Source organism: Accipiter gentilis, chromosome 7, assembly GCF_929443795.1.
Source record: "Accipiter gentilis chromosome 7, bAccGen1.1, whole genome shotgun sequence".
Lineage (NCBI taxonomy): Eukaryota > Metazoa > Chordata > Aves > Accipitriformes > Accipitridae > Astur > Astur gentilis.
The window spans coordinates 10564746-10587129 of record NC_064886.1 but is presented as its reverse complement, the minus strand read 5'-3'; the positions used below and the strand labels follow the sequence as shown (position 1 = coordinate 10587129).

General features: G+C 65.3%; 5 protein-coding genes across 13 annotated transcripts in view; 2 read left to right on the top strand and 3 right to left on the bottom strand.

Annotated features, from left to right (window-relative positions):
- The window catches only part of SNX27 (sorting nexin 27), a 35584-nt gene extending 32924 nt beyond the window's left edge, over positions 1-2660 (top strand). For all 5 annotated transcript variants that reach the window (XM_049805221.1, XM_049805219.1, XM_049805220.1 and 2 more), the window contains one exon: positions 415-2660. In XM_049805221.1, coding sequence (XP_049661178.1) covers positions 415-462 — 48 coding nt within the window. In that variant the 3' untranslated portion in view covers positions 463-2660. The remainder of the gene's footprint in view (positions 1-414) is intronic.
- A 155-nt stretch (positions 2661-2815) lies between these two features.
- On the bottom strand, positions 2816-12671 carry CELF3 (CUGBP Elav-like family member 3). Of its 3 annotated transcripts, XM_049805956.1 has the most exons (13): positions 11948-12671; positions 10595-10677; positions 8744-8792; positions 8206-8334; positions 7738-7817; positions 7350-7493; positions 6639-6777; positions 6052-6201; positions 5918-5983; positions 5255-5353; positions 4746-4889; positions 4369-4501; positions 2816-4251 (listed from the first exon to the last, which is right to left on the bottom strand). In XM_049805956.1, the coding sequence occupies exons 1-12, from the start codon at positions 12090-12092 to the stop codon at positions 4374-4376; spliced, it is 1356 nt and encodes a 451-aa protein (XP_049661913.1). In that variant the 5' UTR covers positions 12093-12671; the 3' UTR covers positions 2816-4251; positions 4369-4373. The 3 variants fall into 3 exon arrangements, with proteins under 3 accessions (XP_049661913.1, XP_049661917.1, XP_049661914.1); XM_049805957.1 differs by lacking the exon at positions 2816-4251 and having other exon boundaries at positions 4378-4501; positions 4746-4848; XM_049805960.1 differs by lacking the exons at positions 5255-5353; positions 5918-5983.
- Positions 12672-13190: 519 nt separating this feature from the next.
- Positions 13191-13790, top strand: RIIAD1 (regulatory subunit of type II PKA R-subunit domain containing 1). Its single transcript, XM_049806140.1, has 3 exons — positions 13191-13421; positions 13564-13610; positions 13705-13790. Exons 1-3 carry the CDS (start codon positions 13243-13245, stop codon positions 13773-13775), a joined length of 297 nt encoding a protein of 98 aa, XP_049662097.1. The 5' UTR covers positions 13191-13242; the 3' UTR covers positions 13776-13790.
- MRPL9 (mitochondrial ribosomal protein L9) lies at positions 13481-17710 on the bottom strand. 2 transcript variants are annotated; one of them, XM_049806138.1, is made up of 8 exons: positions 17521-17708; positions 16890-17049; positions 16405-16529; positions 15973-16023; positions 15558-15659; positions 15030-15113; positions 14126-14307; positions 13481-13771 (listed from the first exon to the last, which is right to left on the bottom strand). In XM_049806138.1, the coding sequence occupies exons 1-7, from the start codon at positions 17599-17601 to the stop codon at positions 14176-14178; spliced, it is 735 nt and encodes a 244-aa protein (XP_049662095.1). In that variant the 5' UTR covers positions 17602-17708; the 3' UTR covers positions 13481-13771; positions 14126-14175. The 2 variants fall into 2 exon arrangements, with proteins under 2 accessions (XP_049662095.1, XP_049662096.1); XM_049806139.1 differs by lacking the exon at positions 15558-15659 and having other exon boundaries at positions 17521-17710.
- A 351-nt stretch (positions 17711-18061) lies between these two features.
- TDRKH (tudor and KH domain containing) lies at positions 18062-22313 on the bottom strand. Of its 2 annotated transcripts, XM_049806132.1 has the most exons (13): positions 22234-22313; positions 21803-21938; positions 21405-21511; positions 21106-21295; positions 20773-20912; positions 20416-20701; positions 19839-20005; positions 19554-19726; positions 19192-19256; positions 18921-19072; positions 18723-18833; positions 18448-18544; positions 18062-18316 (listed from the first exon to the last, which is right to left on the bottom strand). In XM_049806132.1, exons 2-13 carry the CDS (start codon positions 21924-21926, stop codon positions 18261-18263), a joined length of 1668 nt encoding a protein of 555 aa, XP_049662089.1. In that variant the 5' UTR covers positions 21927-21938; positions 22234-22313; the 3' UTR covers positions 18062-18260. The 2 variants fall into 2 exon arrangements, with proteins under 2 accessions (XP_049662089.1, XP_049662090.1); XM_049806133.1 differs by lacking the exon at positions 22234-22313 and having other exon boundaries at positions 21820-21922.
- Positions 22314-22384: the final 71 nt, after the last annotated feature.

Genomic DNA, 22384 nt, shown 5'->3' with positions numbered 1-22384 from the left:
TTTGCTCCAGGAGTATTGCCTCAGGGGGAGCTCTTGGAGATGTAGGATGTAGTTTGGCTGCAAGCCCCTTGGTTTCTTGCCCTGCCTGCTCCCGGAGCCGGCTTGTTGGATCGTTGCCAGTAGGGTTGAGGGCTGTTGGAGTGGAGAGGGGCTGAGGGGATCTGCAGGGGGTTTGCTGGGAGGACGTTTGCCCTGCAGGGAGTCCCTTGCTTTGTGTGGTGTCGGTGTTTGGACCAGGAGCAGTTCTGGCCATCCCCAGGCTCTCATGGTTGGGCTGGGGGACAGGTAGACCCCCACGGGTCACCCCCGGTCCCTTCTGTGCTCATAGGGCTGCAGTGTAGCTTGGCAGGAGAGTCGAACCCAGCTCTTCCTGAGTGACATCGCACTTTTAATGTCCTTTTTCTTCTCTTTCAGAATATCTTTCAGATGGTCAGGTCACAGCAGAGGGATGCAGCCACTTAGCCCCTCGTCATGGAAGAACGTAACCCCCCCTCCCCCAATTAACACTTAAAATTCTGTTATTGTATTAAAGCCCTTAAACTAAATATTATTAATAATAATACCATTTGTGAACTTCATGTTTATGGAATTAAGCAACTAGGATAAATGACAGGCTCGGCTGAGAAAAGAGGGGAAAAAGTGTTGGATGGCAGAGGAATCGCCCGAGGGTGTTCCGTCTCTTCCTTCCACTTGGGTCCTGTTCCAGAAGATGGACTGTGCTTTTATTTTTTACAACTGGAACTAGAAATGTCATCCATTTGCACTGTTCAGGCATATATATGTATGTATGTAAAAAAAAAAAAAAAAAACAAAACAAACCAACCAAGCGCCCCTAAAAAGCTATATATATATACAAATATTGTGCACGTATATACATATATATATTTCTTTTAAAATTTCATATTGGTGGCAGTACCTTTTTTAAGCTTGCATTTTTACACACATTTCTCTTCCCAACCCATCATGTTTTTTTAAAAACTAACTTTGGAGGAAAAAAAAAGGAAACAAAAAAAAAAGGAAAAAAACAAAACAAAACAAAAACAACAGCGAAGCAACATTACAGGGAAATACCTCTCCTGGCACAAGGACCTTGACACGTTTACAAGCTCTTGACTTTTTTTTTTTTTTTTTTTTTCCTGTGTTTTGGTTTGGTTCTGGGTATTTTCATGCAGACTTTGAGCAACTGTGGGGGATGTCCGGCTCTGGGAGTGAGGGGAGCCCAGTGGCGTGGCCAGGATGTAGGATCTTGTGGGTTCCAGGATCGGTCCCCTCGCCCTGGCACCCTGAAGCGGGGAGTGGGGGGTGCTGCCCACTCCCCTTGCTCCCCCCATGGGTGATCTGGGTGGTGGTTCGAGACCCTTGGGCTTTTTGGGAGAGATCAGAGAGCGCTTCCAAAAACCAGCCGGCTTCAGCCATGGTGGCGAGTGATCTGCCAGGTGGCCGAGCAGTGCCGAGGAGGAGAAATAAGGTAGAAAAGCTGCTTTTCCTGCCTCTGAGCAGGTTTGGGGCTGGTTTCTGTATCGCTCCCCCAGGCACCCCTGGGTTTGGGGTGGCTTTTGTGATATTTGGGAGATGCTGGTCCTGCTGCTTCACCCCCCACAAGGAACAAAATACTAATGTAGAACACAAGTGAGCTTGGGCAAGCATGGGTGAACATCTTGGCAATGCTCACAGCCCCCCAGGCACCGTGGGTGTGGGAGGGAGGGGAGGTGATCCCAAGCAGAAAATGCTGTGCGTTTGCTTAGTGTAGTGATTTCCCCTTTCTGCCTGTGTTTTGGGAAGGGGTTTATCTGCCCCTCACCAGGTCGGGAGACGGCACGGGGTGAGGACAAATGCTGGGGTGCAGCCGGGCTCAGTGTGTTCCCAGTGGGAGCCTTTGGATGCTGTGACCCCAGCTCCGTTCTCTCGTCAGGGTGGCCTGGGGCAATTAAGGAAAAAATGGATTTAAAACCCCAGCATGGGGCAGATGGGAACACAATCCCACCCCTGCCCCATCACTGGGCCGCCGATATTCCCAGCCTCCACATGGTTTTTTGGGTTAAATTCCAGTTCGGTGCGGGGGATCCTCCTGGTTCCTCAGGCAGCCAGGGCACTGGGAGAGAGCAAAGGCCGTGAGCAGGGAATTAATTAGCCCAGCGCCAGAGTAATTGGATTTGAGCTCGGCCGTGTCTCTCACCCGCCCCGGGGCCGTTGTCCTCGGGAGCCCTGTGCTGCCGGAGGCCCTGGGGTGGGAGTTGGGAGATATGCGGGGGACCACCACCCCCCCCACACACCCCCTCCAGTGCCAGGGCTCATCAGTGGCATGAAAGGGGCAGGTCTCAGCAATAATCGCGCCCGTGACCCTGTTCGAGTAGGAGCTGGTGAAATGTCGTCGTCATCCCCGCCTCGATTTCACTACCATCCACATCCTCTTTAATTTATTTGAGAGAACTCTAATTGTCTTTTCACTGCAGTATCTTGTATTTTTTATTTGTCAGTCAGAAATGTGAAGAAAACAACAAAAAAGAAGAAAAAAAAAAAGCCCCCCCCCCCCCTTTCCCTCCCCCAGCTGCTCCTGGTGTTTCATTCCTCAGTCTCTAACCATGCTGGTTGTTTGGTAAAGTCACTTAGTGTAATTAATTGTAACATATTCTTTTAAATAAATTGATTTATTGATGAAACTACTGGGAACCATGGCCGTGTTTCTTCCCCATGGGCGCTGGGGTTGATCCTGCTTTGCTCCCTCCCACCTCCCCCCCCCCCCCCCGCCCCCAGCACCCCCGGGGGGGGGGGATGCTTTAAAAATCTCCTTTAAGCCTTTTTTTTTTTTTTTTTAACTTATTTTATTTAGACAGAAAAAAAAAGAGGAGAAAAAAAAAAAGAGAAAAAAATTAAATTATCCAAAGTAACTGCAATAAATAGCAAATAAGTTAAGCAGCGGCATCTCAACCGCAGACGTCAACTCCCGGGGGTCTGCGTCCCCCCCCCCCCCCACGCTAATCGCCCCGTGCCCCCCACCCCGTCCCACCCCCTAAATCAACTCAGCAGGTACCAAACCCCCCAAAAGGGGGGGAAAGAGAGAGCGCCCCGGCCCCTGCGCCCCCCAAACCTTATTTACAGCAGGGAGCGGTGGGTGTAAACGTGGAGCTGGGGGAGGCTGGGGGGCACCGTCCCCATTTGAGGGGATGCCAGGGACACCGTCCCTGGGGGCGGGGAGGCTGCGGGGCTGGACAGTGCTGGACTCAGCACCATTTTGGCTGGTGGGTGCCCGGCACACCCCAGTTTTGGCCGCTGCGGTGGTTCCGGGCAGAGCCGGAGGCCTTGTGTCCGCTGGCACATCCCATGTCTGTCCAATGCCAGCAGCACATCCCTGCTTCAGCTGCTCCGGGTCCCTGTGGCTCCCGGTGCCCTGATGCCGGCTGTGCCTGTCTCCCAGATTTGGCTGGTTTGTGCCTGGCAGGTCCTGGCTCCGGCCGCTGCATGTCCATCCAGCACCCGGCATGTCGTTGGCTCAGCCACGCTGGCCACGTGCGGCACCAGGTGCATCACCATGGTGGAACATCCCAGTGTTGGAGCATCCCAATTTCAGCTGCTGCGCGCCCACACAGCATCTGGCGTGCCCTGGCCGTGGCCATGCCGTGGGGCTGCATCCCCCCCACCTGGTGCCAGTGCAGCCACTGGCGCTCATGGGCAAAGGAGGGGGGGAAACTGAGGCAGGTTGGGGGGGGGGGGCAGGGGCAAAGCGGGGTGGCAGTGTGTGTCGGGGAGGGGGTCCCGCTGCGCCCTGGCACAGCCACCCAGGGGACCTGGGAGGGGTGGCGGTGCCGGGGCCGGTACCCCCAACCATGGGCATGTGTCCCCCCCACACACATTCCCCCCCCCTGCAGCAGGGACCCCCCCCCCTTCCTGGCTTGGAGCTGGTTTTGGTCCTGTATGGTGAGAAAAAAGCTCCAACCAGGGTCCCCCTGGGGGGGGGGGCAGGTCCCTGTGGGGAGTGGGGGGTCTTTGGGGGGGTGTGCCCCCCCCAGGGCAGACTGGACCCAGATGCTGGGGGGGGTGCTGGCACCCAGGGCCCACCCAGCCCTGCCTGGACTGGGATGGATGGCGGAGGTCCAGATCAGTCCTGGAGGGGGGGGGTCCATCCTTCCTGAGCATGTGGGGGTCTGTGTCCCCCCCCCCAGCAGGACCAAGCCCCCTGTGGGCACCGCTGGGGGGGGGGGGCTGCTCTGCAACAGGGAGGCACCCATGGGTGCTGCTCCAGAGCCTCCAGACCTGGGGTGGGAGGAAGATGGGTGGCATTAAGCAGAGCTGGGGGGGTGGGGGCAGGTGGGGCTCCCAGCCAAGGGATGCCCAGCGGGGGGGTCCCAGGGGGGGTTGGGAGGGGCTCACCAGGCTCAGTATGGCCGGTTGGCATCTTTGGGCCTCTTGAGCTGCACCTTGAGGCGCTTCATCCCAATCTGGAAGCCGTTCATGGCCTGGATGGCCGCTTGGGCACTGGCCGGGTTGTCAAAGCTCACGAAGCCTGTGGGGACAGCGGGGACATCAGGCGTGGGGACAGGGGTGACCACAACCCTCCCCTGCCTCTGTCCCACGGCCCTGGGGGGGCTCTGCCATGGGGCAAGGTGACCCCACAGCACCTGGCTGGGGCATCCACATGCCCTGGCCATGTTGTCCCCATTCCCAGGTCACAGTGGCCCTGGCCATGGTGTCCCCAAGCCCTGACCATGGTGTCCCCATCCCGTGTCCCCAGGCGGCGGTGGCCCTACCGAAGCACTTGCTCTGGTTCGTGGCGCGGTCCACGAAGACCTTGGCAGAGATGACGTTGCCGAAGGGCAGGAACATCTGCAGGATCTCGGTGTCCGCGAACTCCTGGGGCAGGTGGTAGATGAAGATGTTACAGCCCTCGGGGCCTGCGGAGGGAGCGGCGTCACAGCGGGCGGGGGGGGGCACCGGCCCCGCACCCCCAAACCCAGCCCCATGCGCCTGCGGGCACCCAGAAACCTGGCCCTGGCCACCCATAGGGACCCTGGCCCCCCACGGACACCCCAGAACCTTGCCCTGCAGCCACATCCCTATGGGCACCCTGAGTCCCAAACCCTGCCTCCTTGATGGGGCAACCCCAAATCCCACCGGGGGGGCACCCCAACAACCCCCACAAGCCACCTCCAGTCCCTCCAAATGCCCTGGGGCATCCTGCCTCTGCAGCATGGGGCACCCCAAGCCCAGCACCCTGGGGACGGTTACTCGGGGGGGGATGTCCCCAGGGTGCGCTCACCTTCACGCTGCTGCTGCTGCGGGGGGGGCGGGGGGGCGAGCAGGGGCCCCGGGGGGGCGAAGGCCGGGCTCACCAGCCCGTAGGCTGCTGGGTAGGCGGCTGGGGTGGGGGGGGAGGACATGGGATCAGCCTGGCACCGGGACGGGGGGGCACAGGCACCCACCCACCCCCTGGCACCCCGCAGGCCAGCCCTTCCCGGTGCCCACTAGTGCTCCCCAGAGCCACGCAATGCCCACCAGTATCTTCAAATGGCCCCCAGTGCCCTTCCAGGACTTCATGGTACCCCCCAAAGCCATGCAGTGTCCCCCCAGTGCCCTGCTGAGTAATCCCTGATGCCATGCAATGGTCCCCTACTGCTACTGCAGTGTCGCCCCCCGCCCCCCAGTGCTAATCAATGCCCCTCCAGTGCCCCCCAGTCCCTTCCCAATGCACCCCCCAGTGCCTCCCAGGTGCCCCCGGTACCCTCCCCGTACCCACCACTGCCATTCAATGTCCCTCCAGTGCCTCCCAGTGCCATGCAATGCCCCAACCAGTACTCTCCCAGTGTCCCCAGTACCATGCAATGCCCCCCCAGTGCCTCCCAGCTGCCCTCCCAGTTCCCACCAGTGCCATGCAATGCCCCCCACCCCGCCCCCTAGTGCCCCCAGTTCCCCAGGGCCAGACCTGTGTAGTGCTGCATGCCGGCGTAGGCTTGCTGCAGGGGGTCCCCGGGGGCGGCGGGGCTCTGGGCTGGGGGCAGAGGGGGCCGTTAGGGGGGGCGGGGGGCAGTGGGGGCGCGGGGAGGGGACGGCAGGCACCTGGGAAAGGGGGGACCCCGCTGGCATAGACGGCCTCTGGCGCGGGGGGTCCTGCGGGCTGCGCCGGCACCGGGCTGTAGCCGTTGACGCTCAGTGGGGCCGCAATGGCGGGCACTGGTGTGGCGGCCATGGCTGGCGGCGTGCTGGTTCCTGCAGGGACACCTGCGTCACCCCCGTGGTGGCACCTCCTCACCCTCTGTCCCCACGTGCCCCCATCTCTGGTGCCACCATCTCTGGTGTCCCTCACCTCCCACTGCCTCCCTGTGCTCCCATGTCCCTTGTCCCCCCTGCATCTTCCCCTGCTGCCCCTGTGTCCCATTCACATCCCCACATCTCTGTTCCCGTTGCCCCCATCCTGATGTCCCCATCCTCAACCCCACTCCCATGTCCCCAGCCGTGGGAGCCCCATCTCCCACTGCCAACCCGCCATGTCGCCCCATCCCTGGACATTCCTGATGTCCCCCATGTCTGGGTGTCCCCCATATCCCATGTCCTCATCCCTGATATCCTCCCTTCCCAGGCGCTCCCACGTCGCGTGACCCCGTCCCCAGCATCCCCGTCACCCCCTTGTCCCAGGTCCCACCTACCTGAGGAGGGGGGCAGGGGGGTGGCGATGAGCCCGTTGGGGTTGACTGTGCCCATGTGCTGCATCTGGACGGCCATGGTGGCCATGGGGCTGAGGTAGGCCGAGTGGGCGGCCACCAGGGCCGCCTGCTGCTGCATCAGCTGTGGGGACAGCGCCTGGCACCGGGCACCAGGGTCCCCTCCCGGAGCAGCGAGGCCCTCCCGCCAAGGGAGAACCTCACGGGTCCAGTGCCCCATTGGCAATCAACACCCATCACCCCGTCTTGGTAACGGGGTCCGTCATCTCCTCGTGGCTCCCACCCTGATACCCGTCATCCCAGCATCCCCATGCAGGACCATGGAGGTCTGTCATCTCCCAGCGTCCCATCCTGGGCCATGGGGACCACCCCAACATCCATCACCCAATGATCCTTGACCATTGGGGTCTGTCATCCCCCCATGCCCATCACCTGCTGCCCCTACTCTGAACTACGGGGTCCATCACCCGCCCACTACCTAGCACCCCAGGGCCCCCATTCTGGACCACGGGGTCCATCACCTCCCCATGTCTGTCACCCCAATACTCAGCACCCACATCCACGATCAAGGGCGTTCATCATCTCCTAGTGTCCATCACCAGACACCCGTCACCCCCACGATCTTATGCTGGACCATGGTAGGGGTCCAACACCATCCCCCCCCAGCCCTCCCTTGGTGCCCGGTGGCCACCCTACCGCCTGCGTGTAGGCGCTGTAGGCCCCGAACTGGAGGGCGATAGGGCTGAACATGCCCAGCTGGCTGGCAACCTGCTGCATCCGCCGCAGGCCCCGCTCCTTCTCCGTGTCTGCAAACTTTACCACCAAGCTGGAGGAGGCACCCTGCATGGGGACATGCCGTCACACAGTGGGTGACCACTGGTGCTGGGCCGCTGGGACTCCCAGGGTGCAACAGAGTGGGAAGGGTGACGGGGACGATGGTGGGGTGATAACAGGGATGATGGGATGATGATGATGATAACGGGGACGATGACAGGGATGACGATGAGGATGATAACGGGGACAATGATGGGGACAATGAAGAGGACGATGGTGGGGCCGGTGTGCCCGGCGATGCCTGTCTCACCGGCAAGGTGCGGCTCCCATGGAGGGCGGCGATGGCGGCCTGGGCCTCCGTGTGGCTCTGGAACTTGACGAAGGCGCAGCCTGGGGACAGCGGGTCAGGACCGGCATGGGGACCAGGGCACACCTCCCCCCCCCCCCCCCCCCAGGCCTCTCCACCCCCAAAATGGCACCCAGGGCCCCTGACCTGGGCGCCTGGGTATGGGGACAAGAACCACCATGCAGGGTGCTCTGAGCCCCTCCTCCATGCCCTGCAGACCCCCTTGGAGCAGCACCCCATCACACCCCCCCTTGAACCCTCTCCAACCCCCCCATAGACCCTCTTACCCCCATCCCTGTGCCATGACCCCCAGCACCCCCCCAATTCACATCCCTGCCCCACAGATTCCCTCCTCCCGACCCCACAGAGCCCTCAGGGACCCCTGGGTGCCCCCGCCTCCCCCAGCCCTGGGGTGCCCACCAGCCCACCCACCTTTGCTGGTGCCATCGGGCCCGCGCAGCACCGTACACTCGTCGATGGTGCCGAAGGGCTCGAACATCTTGCGCACGTCCTCGTCCGCCTGCTGCTTGCTCAGCATCCCCACAAAGAGCTTGCGGTCCTCTGTGGGGACGGAGACCGGGGGGGCGTGGCAGGGGGCACCGGGGTGGGGACCCCCACACACATATACTGGAATAGGACCCCCCCACAGGACACCGTGAAGGGCTGGGACCCAGGGACAGGGATATGGGGACACTGTGATGGGCTGGGGACCCTGGGAATGGGGACACCCCACAGGGCTGGGAACCCCTCCCTGGGAAAGAGGGACATGGTGGGGAGGACAGAGATGGGGACACAGGGACACCCCACCCTAGGGACAGACCCCTGGGATGGGGACACCACACCCGGCTGACACCCATCCTGGGGATGGATGTGGAGTGGCCCTGGGGTCCTGGGGGGGGTCACAGGGAGGGATTGGGGACACAGGGGTTGGGGACGGGGAACGGGGGGGGCGGTTTTGGGGTGCTGGTACCTCCTCGGCTCTCACTGTCCGCCGGCTTCACCTGGATGGGCCGGTTCATCTGGGGGGGACAAAAGGGGGGGATGGGGACACAGCCCCCACCCCCACACACCCCCGAGGGACCCAGGCATCCAGCACCTCCCACCCACCCCCCTCCAAGGGGACCCAGGGGCCTTCTCCCCCCCGGTAGGTGCACAGATCCACGCCCCCCCCCCAGCACCCCAAAGATGCTCCTGTCGCCATGGCAACCCTGGCCCTGCATCCCGTTACCAGGCAACGGGCGCCTTGGCGACCGCCACTGGGGGGGCCTGAGGGGCCCCAATGATGCGCTAATGAGCACCAGCCCCCCCCCTTTAATTAGGGGGGGATGAACCCACCCCCGCCCACCCCCCAGCCCCGTAACCCCCAGAGACCGAGGGGGGGGAGGGCGCAGATGCCCGGTAACCATGGCAACGGCAGAATATGCTCCATGGCAACCGCCTACTCATCCCCAATTTACCCATCCCCGTTGCCCGGCAACGCCGCTGACATCATCAGCGCTCGCTATAAACAATGACGGGGATGGGGGGGGGGGGGGGGGCGCGCGGGGGGATGGAGATTGGGGGGCGGCCGGGGGAGGAGGGGACCCCCAGACCTGCCGTGACCCCGCCCCTTCCCCCCCCCCGAGATGGGCCCGGGATGAGCCCGGGCCTTGGGGGGGGGGGGTTGGGGGGGGGAGAGATGCGGGGGGGCCGTCGTCCTGCCCCATCTCGAGGGGCTGCGGGGGGGCCGGGGGGGGCGGATTCAGCCCCAGCTGACCCCGAGCGGCCCCTTTCCCCTGCCGAAAGCGAAGGTGGCCCCAACCCCCCCCCCCCCCCCCGCCCCAGATGGTGCTGGAAATGCCCCCCCGGGGGGCACTAATCCCCCCTAATCCCCCACGGGGCCGGGATCAGCCCCGGCCGGGGCGGGGGGGGGGGGCGCGCGGGGGGGGGGGGTGTCACCAGGCACCCAACACCCCAAATTGGCCCAGGACCCCCCAGTATCGCCCCCACCGCCCCAAGGCCTGGGGGGTGCGGGGGGGTCCCGACCCCGTCCCCATCCCGGTGCGGTGGGGGCAGCTGTTGGGGCGGTGCCGCCCCTAATCCACCCCCCCCCCCCCCCCGCAAATCCCCCCCGGGATTTACGGCCCCCAAATCCCCGGATTATCCCGGCGAAGCCAAATCTCCCCCGGGGCCGGCGGCACATGCGCAGCCCAGCCAGGGCGGGAGGAGGGGGGGGGGGGGGGGGGGGGGAACGGATGGACCACCGACCCCCCCTGCCCCCGCATCCGGGGACCCCCACACTGCCCCCCCCCCATCCCACCCCACACCTGGGACCCCTCCCAAAGCATCCCCACGAGGCCTCAGTCACCCGGGTCCCCCAGCACCCACGATGGGGGGGGGGGGATATGGGGGGGATGACCTCAGCTGCTGGGACCCCCCCCAGCACCCCAGCTTCAACGGGGGTGGGGGGCACCCAAATGCCTGGGTTCCACATCCTCCCCCCGGCTTTGTTAGCTCAGCTGCCCAGTGCCCGCCGCTCGCCTGGCAACGCTTCGTTAGCGCCAGGCCTTCGTTAGCCAGGCCTTCGTTAGCGCCAGGCCGTCTCCAGGCGACACGGTGCTCGCCCGCTATTTATAACACACCCCTGCCGGCAGATGTTCTTGGGGTGTCACATCCCCCCCCAAAGGTGGGGTCCCAGACACCTGGGTCCTCCCAAGGTTAGGGGATGGCGGGGTCCCGGCGTGAGGAGGGGGGGGGGGGGGTGTCATGTGTGGTGGTGGGGGCTGTCACAGGTTGGGAGGGGTGTCACGGGTTGGGGGGGAGTCCCCGTGCTCCCACTCACCCCCGGGAGGGTTTTCTGCTCGTGCAGGGCGCTCTGCGCCTTCAGGGCTGACTCGCGGGCGCAGTAAGTCAGGAAGGCGCATCCTGGGGGGAGAGACAGGATGGGGATGACGGGGGGGGGGGGGGGGATGCAGGACCCCCGTGGCCCCCAAACCCACAGCCCGTGGCCCCACAGAGCACGCAGAGGCCATACGGCACCCATGTCCCCTATAGAAGCCGGAGCCCATGTCCCCATACAGAATCCAGACCCCGTGTTTCGGGGCGATGCCCCCCCCCCGGGGTGGGGGGGGCCAGTGTCCCTATACTCCCTTCCAGCCTGGGGGGTCTCAGGCATCCAGGGGCAGTGGTGCTGAAACCCCCCCCCAGTTCTGCTGTCCGGGTGCCCATCACCCCGGCCTCAGGCCTGTGCTCGCCTCGGCCTCCCCCCGCCTGTCCTGTGGCATAGCTGGTGGAGGGGGGGAGGCTGGGGGCTCCAGGGTCCCCCCCGCTGCTGGGAGATGGAGGTCAGACATTGGTAGGGGGGTCCCTGCCTCGGACAGACACCCCCCCCCCCCCCCCCCCCAGGGGCAGCACGGCCCCACCACCGCCGCACACCCCTCGGCCGACACCCCCCCGGCCGCTGCATCCCCCCCAGCCATGGCACCCCACACCCCGCCATCACCCCCTCCCCCATCATCACCCCCCCAGCTGTCACAGCCACAGCCCACACTCGTCACCCAGCACCGCAAACACCCACCCACACAACACCCTCCGCCTGCACAGCCGCTCAGGGCCACCCCCGTCATCCCCCCAACACCCGCACAGCTGGGCATCACCCGCACAAACACCCACCCACGCAACACCCCCCACACCCAACATCCGCACCCACACGGCCTCCACCGGCACGATGGCCCCAGCACCCGCGGCTGTACAACCGGCACCCAGCACCCGCGGCACCCTGACACCCCACACGGGTTGTACCCGGTGCCCGGGGCTACGCTGGCACCTGGGCCCTGGGCTGGGGTGCCCGGGGCTGTACATGGGGCTGTGCCCGGGGCCTGCGGCTGTAGGTTGGGCTGTGGGTGGTGCTCGGGGCCGGGTATGGGGCTGTTCCCGATGCCGGGGGCTGTACACGGGGCTATTCCCGGTGCCGGGGGCTGTACACGGGGCTGTTCCCGGTGCCGAGGGCTGTACACGGGGCTGTTCCCGGTGCCGGGGGCTGTAATACAGGGCTGTTCCCGGTGCCGGGGAGCTGTTCCCGGTGCCGGGGGCGGGGGCTGCGTGCGGCTCTGCGCGTTCCCAGGGCCGGGGCCGCTCCCGGGTGCCGGTGCCCGTTCGTGGGGCCCGTTCGCGGGGCCGTTGCCAGCGGCCGTACCTTTGTGCATGCCGGTGTACTTGTCCTTGATGACGGTCAGCTCGTAGATCTTCCCGAACTGCTCGAAGATGGGCTTCAGGTCCTTCTCCTCCAGGTGCCGCGGGATCTGCCCCACGAAGAGTTTGATGGCGTCGGGCTCCTTCATGGGGCCGCCGGGGAGGGGGCCGGGCCCCGGGGCCGCTCCCGGCGCTCGGCGCGGCTCCCGCTATCGCCGGGGCGGTCGCCGGTGCCGCTCCCGCCGCCCGGGCTCGGCTCCCCCGGTGGCGGCTGCCGGTGCCCCGGTCGCCCCGGTCCCCCAGTCGCCCGGTGCCGGCCCGGCCGCGGCGCACACAAAGGACGAGGCGGCCCCGGGGCTCGTCTCGGCTCCGGGGGACGGGGCGCGGCGGGGCGGGGGCAGCTCTGCCCGGGGGGCGGCGCTCCCGGCGCTCCCGGTAGGTCCCGGCGGCTTCCCGATGGGGCCTCCCGTGCGGCGGCCCCCCCGGATCCCGGCGGCTGCCGTCAGCGCCCGGCCTGCCGGTACCGCCCGCTCGCCGCCCCGGTGCCCCCGGAGGCGGGGAGGCGGCGGGGGGCCCGGTCCCGGTCCCGGGGAGGCGAGGGAGAGGGCGGAGGCTCAGCGCCCGGCCCGGCCCATGGCGGCCGCGCTCCCCGAGAGCCCCGGCGACGGCGGGAGCCCCGCGCCCGCTGCGCCCCGGCACCGGCACCGGGGTCCGGACGGGCCCGACACCCCTCGCCGCTCTTCTTCCCCGGCCGGGACCGCCCCGCCCCACCCGGTGCTGATGTCAGAGCGGCACCGGGTACCGGCGAGAACACCGGGACCTGGGGACCGGGGCCGTGTCCCGGCTACCGGGCACCGGCACCGCGGGGGGGGGGGGGGGGGCGGTCCGGGTGTGTGTATGTGTGCGTGATGTGTGTGAGTGTGTGCAGGCGGGCCGCTTGTACGCGCACGCGCATCCGTGTCCGTGCGCGCACACGGGGGGCGCGCGCAGCCCGGGTGGGTGCCTGTGCGCGCGCGCGCACGCGGGTGATGGTGGTGGAGGGGGGGTGGGGGTGGGTGGGTGGCGGGAACCCGCGTGCCCCGCCCCGCCCGGCGCTGTCCCCGGTGCTGATCGCCAGGAGCCGCCGCACACGGCGCCGCCCCCCTCCCCGCAGTTGCCATGGTGACGAGCCGCTGCGGGCGCAGCCAAGATGGCGTCGCCGCAGTCACCGCCGCGTCCCGACCAGGTGCTGGGGAAGGGGTGGGAGGCGTGTGTGGAACTGGTACACGCACCCACGGGGGTACACCCCCCGCCGTGGGTATGCAGCTCTGGGCGACGCCCCGCCGTGCTAGGGGGGTTGCGGGGCTCCTGCGCGGGCCGCCCGCCCCCCCGCCCCCGGTAACAGACCCCCGCCCCCCGCAGGCCATGCTCTGCCTGAGCAGCCAGCGGTACCTGCGGGCCCGACCATCCGTCCGGCTGCTGCTGCGGGGCTTCCTCAGGTGAGACACGGCCCCCCCACAACCCCCGACAAATTTCACAAAAACACCTTAATTCGTCTTTAAAAAAAAAAAAATAATTGCCATTTTCCATTGCGGGAAACCACACGAAAACGGCCCCAAACCCCTGTGTCCCCCCTTGCAGGGAGCTGCTGCTCCAGCGACCGGATGATGTCCTGGAGTTCGCCGCAGGTGAGGGGGGGAGCACAGGGGGGGGCGGGGGGGGGGGGGGGCAGCGGGGAGGGGGTCCGGCCTCCCACTCACCCCTCTGCCTACCCCCCCACAGCATACTTCACCCAGCCAGAGCTGCCGGGCCAGATCCAGGAGGAGCTGGGGAGGCCACGAGCGGTGCCCTGAGAGGGGGGGGAACAGCAGGGTCTCGCTCCAATAACAGACAGTGAGACCTCACGCCCTGTGCTGCTGTGGTGTCACCATTCCCCACCGGTGCTCTCGGGGCAGGGAGGGGCAGGAGAAGGTGCCACTGGGAGGGAGGCTGCACATGGGGAGGGGTCACAGGGGGTCCCCAGGGAGCTGCCCCCACCCCTCCCATTGTGTCCCACCCCCACCCCAGGAGCAGACCCCCCCACCCCACTCCAAAGCCCATCAAGCCCTTTATTCAGTACCAGCAGCCACCAAGGGAGGGAGTGGGGGGGGGTGTGTGTGTGTAACAAATCAGGGAACCCCCGCCCCGTTCCCCCAGCGCCTACCAGTAGCAAACTGGGGTCCAGGGGGGCTGGTAGGGCCCCCCACCCCGGGCTCAGAGCAGTGCCTCCCTCCGTGCTGCCAGCTGGGCCTGCTGCTGCGCCAGCCAATGCTTGTAGCGCTTGGTCTTGGGCCGCAGGAACTTCACCACAGACATGGGCACCCGCACCGTCTCCAGCCCGTTCACCTGCCAGATGGGAGGGGAGGGTCACAGTGGGGGACAGCCCCCCATCCCCCAGGGAGGGGGGAGCGGCTGCTGTGCTCCAGCATGCAGCTACTCTTGCCTCTCTACCCCATTCTGCGCCCACGGTAGCTCCATCCCTAAATCCCCATGGGATCTGAGCTCGGAGAGAGATGGGGGAAAGTGGGGAAGTGGGAGGGAAGCGGGAGGGAAGCGGGAGGGAAGCGGGAGGGAAGCGGGAGGGAAGCGGGAGGGAAGCGGGGTGTGCCCTCGCCCCTTCCCCACCAGCTCCAGGAATTCGGCACAGTGAACGAAGTGGGAGACGCCCATCAGCGATGACACCGATTTAGAGCAGGCAGTTTCAGAGCCAGCTCCACTCCCCGGAGGGCCCGGGAAGGACAAAAGATGAATGGCGATGGGCGAGATGGTCTCGTCTATCTAGGTCGCAGGGATGCGTTTGGTTTTGGGGTTTTTTTTCTCCTTTTGCTGTTTTTTTTCTTTTTTTAAATAAAGTATTTCCGCTCCTCCCATCCCATGCTGGAGGACAGGCACCGCCGGGTTTCTCTGGCACGGACATGTGGTGCGGATGGCTGGCGTGGGAGCCCCACAGGAGGTGGGGAGGGGGTGTGTGGGTTGGAGAGGTGCCGAGAAGGGTAACGGGGGTGGGGGGGCACTCGCCCAGCTGGGAAAGGGATGGAGAGGTGGGTACTGAAGGGCCACTCACTCACCGTCACGTCGCACCAGTACTCGCCCCACCTGGTGATGGGCTCCTCTGGCAGCTTCAGCGCATGGGGAGGCACAAAAACCCGCAGCTGAGAAATAAAACGAGGCCCTAGGAGTGAAGGCTGGGGAGCAGGGGCAGCTCGCGGTGAGCCCCCCCCCAAGCTCCCCAGCCCCTAAACAGGAGCCCCAGCATGTTGACAGCAGAGCCGCCAGGCCCCCAGGGGCTCCTGCAGGCATTGGCCTGGCATGTGCCATGGGAAGGACCGCGGCCTCATCCCCCGATTTATCATCTTCCCTTCTTAATCCCTTCGAGGTCTTAAACCCTCTGCTGAGCTGCTCTCGGCACATCCCCTGGCTGAGCCCCAGACCAGTCACAGACACACTGCTGGGTCCTCAAACCCTTTGGTGACATGCCTCCCACCGGGATTTGGGCCCCCATGACTGACTCCTGTGGCTCCGCTCACACATGGGAGCTCCCAGCACCAGCAAAGAGCTCCTGGCCGGCGCAGCGCCGGCTCCGGGCAACTGCTCACGTTTTTGAAGAAGTGGCGAGCCACGATTTCGTTGTTCAGCTCCCACTTGACGTTGTTTTTCATGCCCACCTCGAGGCGGCAGCTCTTGAGGAACTTGATGGTCTGCAAAGACGGGAAGAAGGGTGTCGGGGAGTGCAGTGCTCCCAGTACTCCAGGTGGGAAGCCAGCAAGGTCCCGAGGGGCTCAGGCAGGCGAGCAGGGGATGCCGGGGGTATGGGGCTGCCCCAGCCCTCAACCCAGAAGCTCACACACACATCGGCAGCCGTGCAGACATGCATGCAGGCAGCTGCCTCTTTGAGCCGCAGCTGGAGGGAAGAGGGTTCCCAGCACCTGGCCAAGAGGCTCCGGCAAAGGCTTGGCATTTTCAGGGATTTCTCCAGAATAACGTCAGAGTCACTGGTGCCCCTCTGCTCACCTTCTCCCCACTCTGGGTTTGGAGTGCCTCCAGCTTCCCTTCTTGGCGCAACTGTGAGGAAAAGAGGATTGAGGAGAATAAACGAAAAAAAGGTGCGGCAACGCCACGTGCCAGGCAGCCTGCCTGCACGCCGCTGGGGGAAAGGCAGCTTAGTAGAGGCCCGGAGGGCTCTCCTGTCATTGCAAACTCTGCAAAGGAATTTATTAGCAAGAAGGGCTCATCGCGAGACCATATTTCTAAGGTGATCAGCAGATCTCACCCCACAAAACCAGAAACACATGGGTGGAGGGAGACAGGAACAGTCCCAAAGAACAACCGACCCTTTTAAACCAAAATCTCTGCTCCCTCTTTTGAAATCTCCTGATTTCAAAGCAGGGACAGGACAAAAACTACCCCAGCTGGGCTGGGAGCAGCCCCTGTGTGCCAACTCACCTTCTTCTCCTCCTCAAACATCTTCCTGTTCTCTGGTGAGGCGTAGACAGCCAGCCCCTGGGGCAGGAGCTTATTACGACCCAACGATTTCTTCACACTGACCACGTCTCCCCGGTTCCCCAAATCTACAAGGAGAGGGGCAAGAGGTGATGTTAGCGAGGTGCGCACCAGCGATGTGCCAGCCCTGCAGCCCCCACCACAGCTTTGAGGTTCCATCTGAAGGAAGTTTTTAAAAAAAAAACAAAAAAAACAGGCCCAAAATACCACAAAATTATTGCTTTCAGGGTTCTGCAACCCTCAATCATCCCACAGCCCAAGGGATGAAATCCTGCTGCCATTGGATCATCGGAAACAGGACCTAATGGGGGGAATCCTGCCCCTTCCCTATGTGGACCAGGGCAAAATGGGACAGAAACCAAATTAAGTCTTGCGACCGGTGCCCAGCTCTGCCACAGGAAGGCAAACACCCACGAAAAGCAACATACTCTCCACCGACTGGGTGAGGATCAGCTCCAAATTCGTCTTGGGCAGGTGCTTGGTGTCCTCCACCAGCCTGTAGATGCGGTGCCTGCGGGGGTGCAGGCGGGGCTGCTGCCCCTCTTTGCTGAGCGGGACCTGCCACCATCGCTCCACCACCACCGTCCCCTGGCCGGGAAGGGGGGGGGGGGGGGGTCAGCCCAAGGCGGGGGGGGGGGGGGGGGGGGGGGGGGTGTCAGCCGGGCACCGAGCAACGCAGGAGCTCCCCAGCTGCGAATCCCGCTCCATCCCGGGGAGCGGCGACAACAACCCCCCCCTCCCGGCTCCTGCAGAGCCGCCAGTCACCCCCAGCTCTCCCCATCCGACAAGGCGGCTGCACCCTCAGGTAACCCCCAACACCTCCCCTCAACCCCCCCGTCCTTTATTAATTGCTCCCTAGATCCATATACCCCATACCCCCCCCGCTATACCCCCCACCAGACCCCTAGGTACTCCCAACGCCCCTATGCAGACACCCCGCCCCCCTTCCCCTCACGGACACCCCCGTACCGCCCCCCGCCCCTCAAAACGCGCACCCAGGCACCCAGACAGCCGCGAAAGCCCCCAACACACCCGGGACGGCTCCCCCCAGGCCCTCACCCGGCTGTGGCTGAGGCTCAGGGCCCGGCTCGCCGCCCGCAGCAGGAGACCGCAGCCCCGCGCCGCCCCACGGCCCAACATGGCCGCCCCCTCCCTGCTCCCCGGCGCCGCCCGAGGACCCCACGCCTGCGCCTGAGGACCCCGCCGGGGGCTGCCCCGCCACGCGCCTGCGCCACGGGACCTCCCGCCGGGGACGGCCCGCTGCACGCCTGCGCTCAAAGACCCACACCCCCCACGCGGAGCTGCCCACCGCGCGCCTGCGCAGTAGGGTCCCACCGGGGCCGCTCGCCGGTACCCAAGGACCCCACCGGGGGCTGCCCGCCGCGTGCCTGCGCCCCAGCACCCCCGACTGCCCACCGCTCCTCGGGCCCACGTTCCCCCGCCGTGTACCCCAGCCCGGCAGCTCCTGCTTTCCCCCGAAATGAGGGAACGCCCCTCCCCCCCCCCAAACCGGGGGCAGCCCCGGTGCCGTTCTCCCCTACCTGGTCCCCGTTCACCAACACCCGAGCGGGCAGAGAGCTTCGAAACGTTCTGTTTTATTGCTGCCACACAGCCCCCCCACCCCGCAGCAGAGAGGGGACTCCCTTACCCCCGGGGAGGGGGGTCAGGGGCACCGGGGAACCGTTTTAACGCCAAAGGGGGAGGTAAAGGGAGTTCGGGGGGCGGGGTGTCTCCCCTTCCCCCTGGGCCCGGCCCAGCCCGGGGGAGGCTCCCCAGGGCCAATCTGTACAGCATTGGTGTCACCGGGCGCTGCCCTCCATCACGGGGAAGTCCTCGCTGCTGCTGGAGGTGTCATCTGTAGAGAGGGGGGGTTAGGGGGGTGAGCCCCGGCGGTCAAATTCCATGCCGGAGGCCGGGGAGGCCCTGGAAAGCAAGTTGCTGGGGTAACTGGGCCCATTCCAGCCTGAGGGGGCTGCCCGGGCTTACCCGAAGGGCTGAGGCCAGCTGGGGCCAGGGGGGTCACGGCCGGAGAGGTCAGGGGCTCTGAGGTGAGGGTGGCAAGGGAGCCACAGGCAACATTCTCCTGCGCCAGAAAGAACCGGGTTAACCTGCGCCGGCAACCACCAGCATGGCTTCGGGGCAGCAAGGAGATGGCCCTGCGCTGGGGGAGGCAGGCTGGCCCCAAGGGGGCTGGCGCTGGCTCCTGCCAAGGAGGCCAGGTGGGACAACCGGCTGCCCACCCTGGTCCTGTGTCTGCTCACCAGCATCTTGGCTGTGGCTTCCTTTGGTAGCCTGGTGCCCTCCTCTTCTTCCTCCTGGGGACAGGGGATGGCGTAGCCCAGCCGCACCAGCTCCGCTCCCACATCAAGGTTCTGTGCCAGAAGGAGACAGGGCTGAAAAGCCAGCAGCACAGGAGAGTGGGGACAGAGCAGGAGGGCTGGGGCATGACGGGGGCTCACCTCCCCGTGGTGGAGGCTGTAGAGACGGACGTTGGGCCGGGCACCGAGCCCGGAGGGGACATAGCTGGAAATCTTTGCCAGCAGTGGTTTCCACATGGCACAGTGGGTGAGCCGGTCAAAGGCATCCAGGGCTGCCTCTTCCCACTCGGCCCCTGTGAGAGCGGGTGAACCAGGTGAGCAGAGCCCGGCTGAGAAGCGGGCGACACCTGCAGGAAAGGGACATGGCCAGATCCGGCCCCCTGCCTCCCCCCAGGGCTCCTTCCCCACTCACCGGCGGGCAGGATCCCAGCTAGGCTGCACTCAATAGCTTGGAAGGGCAGGCTCAGGAAGTCGCTCCTGGCAAGGAGAGAAAGCCACCGTGACACTGCGCTGCGGGAGCTGCTGGCTCTCCCGGCAAGGACAGCCCGCCTCGGCCACAAGCCCGGCTCCCCGAGGATTTCCTGCAGCTCTTCCCGCCGTGACTGCTTCACAAAAACACTGAATGGCCTCGGCCAATTCCTCCAACAATGCAGCCACGAGCCCTCACCACACCGCCGGCTTCCCCAGGGATGTTCAACGACAGCCCTGTTGTTGTCCCCCCCCACATACACACCCTCCCTGCCAGCCCCTCCCCAGGTGATAGCCCGTACTCACCGCAGGGCTCGCAGTGCCTCGCGGGGGGCCTCTCCATTGTCCCCAAAATCCACATAGTAAAGGTCAAAGTTGCCGTTCTCCAGCGTGCCCAGGACACGGGCTCGATACCAGTTGCTGCCACCCACGTAGGGAGCGGCCACAATGTCCCCTGCTTGGACGGTCGAGAGCTCTGTCTGGGAGACGGGATGGGACAGGGTGGGTGACCTCTCTGGGACAGGTGAGGGGAGCTGGGGGGGTGGACGGGGACAGACGTCAACACAGGGCTGGCACCCCGTGGGGTCTCACTGTGTGGCCACTGCTCCGGTAGTACTGCCGCATCTCGGTGGTCAGTTTGTCCAGCTGCAGGCTGCGCTGGCCGATGATCTGGATCCAGAAGTGGCTGGGGTTTTCCGTGGCTGAGACATAAACTTCCAGGTGCTCATCAGCGTGGAAGCTAAAATCAGGACTGGGAACTATGGGAGAGGCGTGGGGAACCCCGGTGAGAGCCAGATGGGGCAGCTGAGGGGACCCCCCAGCCCCCCACAGAGACGGGTATAATGCAAGACGAGGCGAGAGGAGAAGCCGACCCGCAGATCCCACTTGCAGAGACCCATCTCGGGCCATCGTGGGACAAAGGACAACAGCAAAAGCCTGGGAGGCAGCTGAGCCATCCTGCCTGGCCTGGGCTCTGGCCATGTCAGCATCCGGCACAGGGACGGAGGGAGAGAGTCTGGGGGACAAAGCCGGAGGCAGCCCAGGGTGACCCAGCACCGTTGAAATGGCTCCCGACACTCCACAGATCCCCAGGGGACCCGAGGAAATTACATTCTCCCCAGCACAGTTTTCCCATTGCGCCCTTGGGGACGACACAAACGCTTCTCACCTTCAAATTTTGGTACTGCTGTGTCAGGCCCTGCCGCCAGCTCCTCCAGCTCCTTGCTCTCATCCTCCAGCTCCTCCACCTCCTCAAAGGCAGCCTGGCCCAGAAGCGAGCCGTCAGCCCAGAATGAGCCCCCATCCTCTTCCCTGTGCTCCAGCGTCCTGGCAGGGAGCAGCTCCTGCTCCCGCCGGCTGCCCAGGGGCTGCTTGCGCTGGCACCGCATTGCCGTTGACTGGGCCAGCTCCTTCCGGAAGACATCGTCTTCCATTAGCTTCTTCATGATGAGTTCCTTGGGGGGAAAAAGGAGAGCGTTGGGCTGGGGGGCCAAGCCGTCCCCCAGCCCCGCTGCCTCCCGCTCACCTTAGCGGCTGCCACCTCCTTCCGCGTCCCCGAAAGCTGGATGACCCTGACCGGGGCCAGGCCGGCGTCAGCCTCGTGCTCGCAGAGCACTTTGGCCCCCGAGCTGCGGCAGATGCCCCGCACTGTCTCTCCGCCCCGGCCTGCAGGAGAGAGCGCCCCGGGAAACTGAGGCAGAGCGGACTCAGAGCAGGAGCCAGCCTCCATCCCACAGGCTGCCCCGACATGCTTGCGCCACCAGGCCTTTCAACAGCAATTGTGCCACCACAGACACCCAGCGGGGAAACTGGGGACACCTCCCACTGTCCCCTGCCTCCCTAGGGTGGGGGGAGGTACCGATAATCCTGCCGACAGCTCTCTGGGGCACGCAGAGCTGCTCCGACACCAGGGTGCTCTCCATCACGATCTGGTGGACAGTGGCTTTCGCCCGGCAGACTTGGCTGGGGGAGCCCGAGATCAGCAGCACTGTCTCCTCACCCTCATCCTCTCTCTCCACCTCGATGCGAGCCCCCGTCTCTTGGCTTAGCTGTGGGCACAGGGTGGGGGGGATCCAGCCCCGACGTCTACCATTTACTGGGGCTCCCAGTAAACTTGGCCTTTCCTTGTCACCCCCATAACCCTCTGGCATGGCTTACCTTTTTGATTGTGGCTCCTTTCCGGCCGATGATGGATTTCACGGCCGTCCGGGGTACTCGCATCTGGATTTCCAGCTCCTCATCTCCCACGAAGGTCAGCCGCTCCTCTGAGGGGAAAGCGGCAGAGTGACAGCAGCGGGTCCCCGTGGCGGGGGAAAGGAAACCCCCGGGGGGGGAGTATGAACAGCACGAGGGAAATTCAGAGCTGGCAAAACTACTCCAACAGCCTCCCTGTCCCCCAGGAGGGGGCCCAAGGCAGCTCTGAAAGCCTCAGGGTTGTTCCCGAGCACCTCAGCACATTTGGGGAAGGCAAGGGGCCCGGTTGGGGTCCGGGGGCGGGAAGGCGGCTGAACGCTCAAGCCCATGGGTGGGAACTGCACGGGGGCTGCAACACCCACCTCGGCTCTCCTGGTACCTGCGGTACAGGATGTAGAGGACAGTGGCGCTGGCTGGGATCCCCAGGACCACCGCCACTTTCTGCAGGGGAGTCAGGCTGCTCCAGTAACCCCGCTCCGCCGTCATCTTCCCCACGGCCTGAGGAAGGAGAGGTTTTACCGGGAGCCTCCCCCCAGCCAGGGCCCCGGGGGGGGGGGAGGGGCCCCGGCCGAGCCCCCCCCCCCCCCCCGCACGCCGAGGCCCCCTCCCACCCACGCACCCGCTGCAGAGGGCTCGGCCACCCGCGGAGCAGGCGCTCAGGCCTGAGCCTGCCTAAGCCCCGGTCCCGCCGGTACAGGCCCAAGCTCCCAGCGTCCCAGGAGGGGAGCCGCCGCAGCGGGGGAGCACCGAGCCCCCCCGATCCCGCCGGCCTCCCGGGGCGGCCTCAACATACCTGGGGAGCCCAGTCCCGGCGGTGCAGCCCCCGAGTACCAGCTCCGACCGGGACCCCAGGCCCAACTTCGCCCCGGTCCCCCCTCGCCCGCCGCCCCTCGAGCCACCGCCGCCGCCCCACGCGCCCAACCGCCGCTAGCCCCACCCCCTGC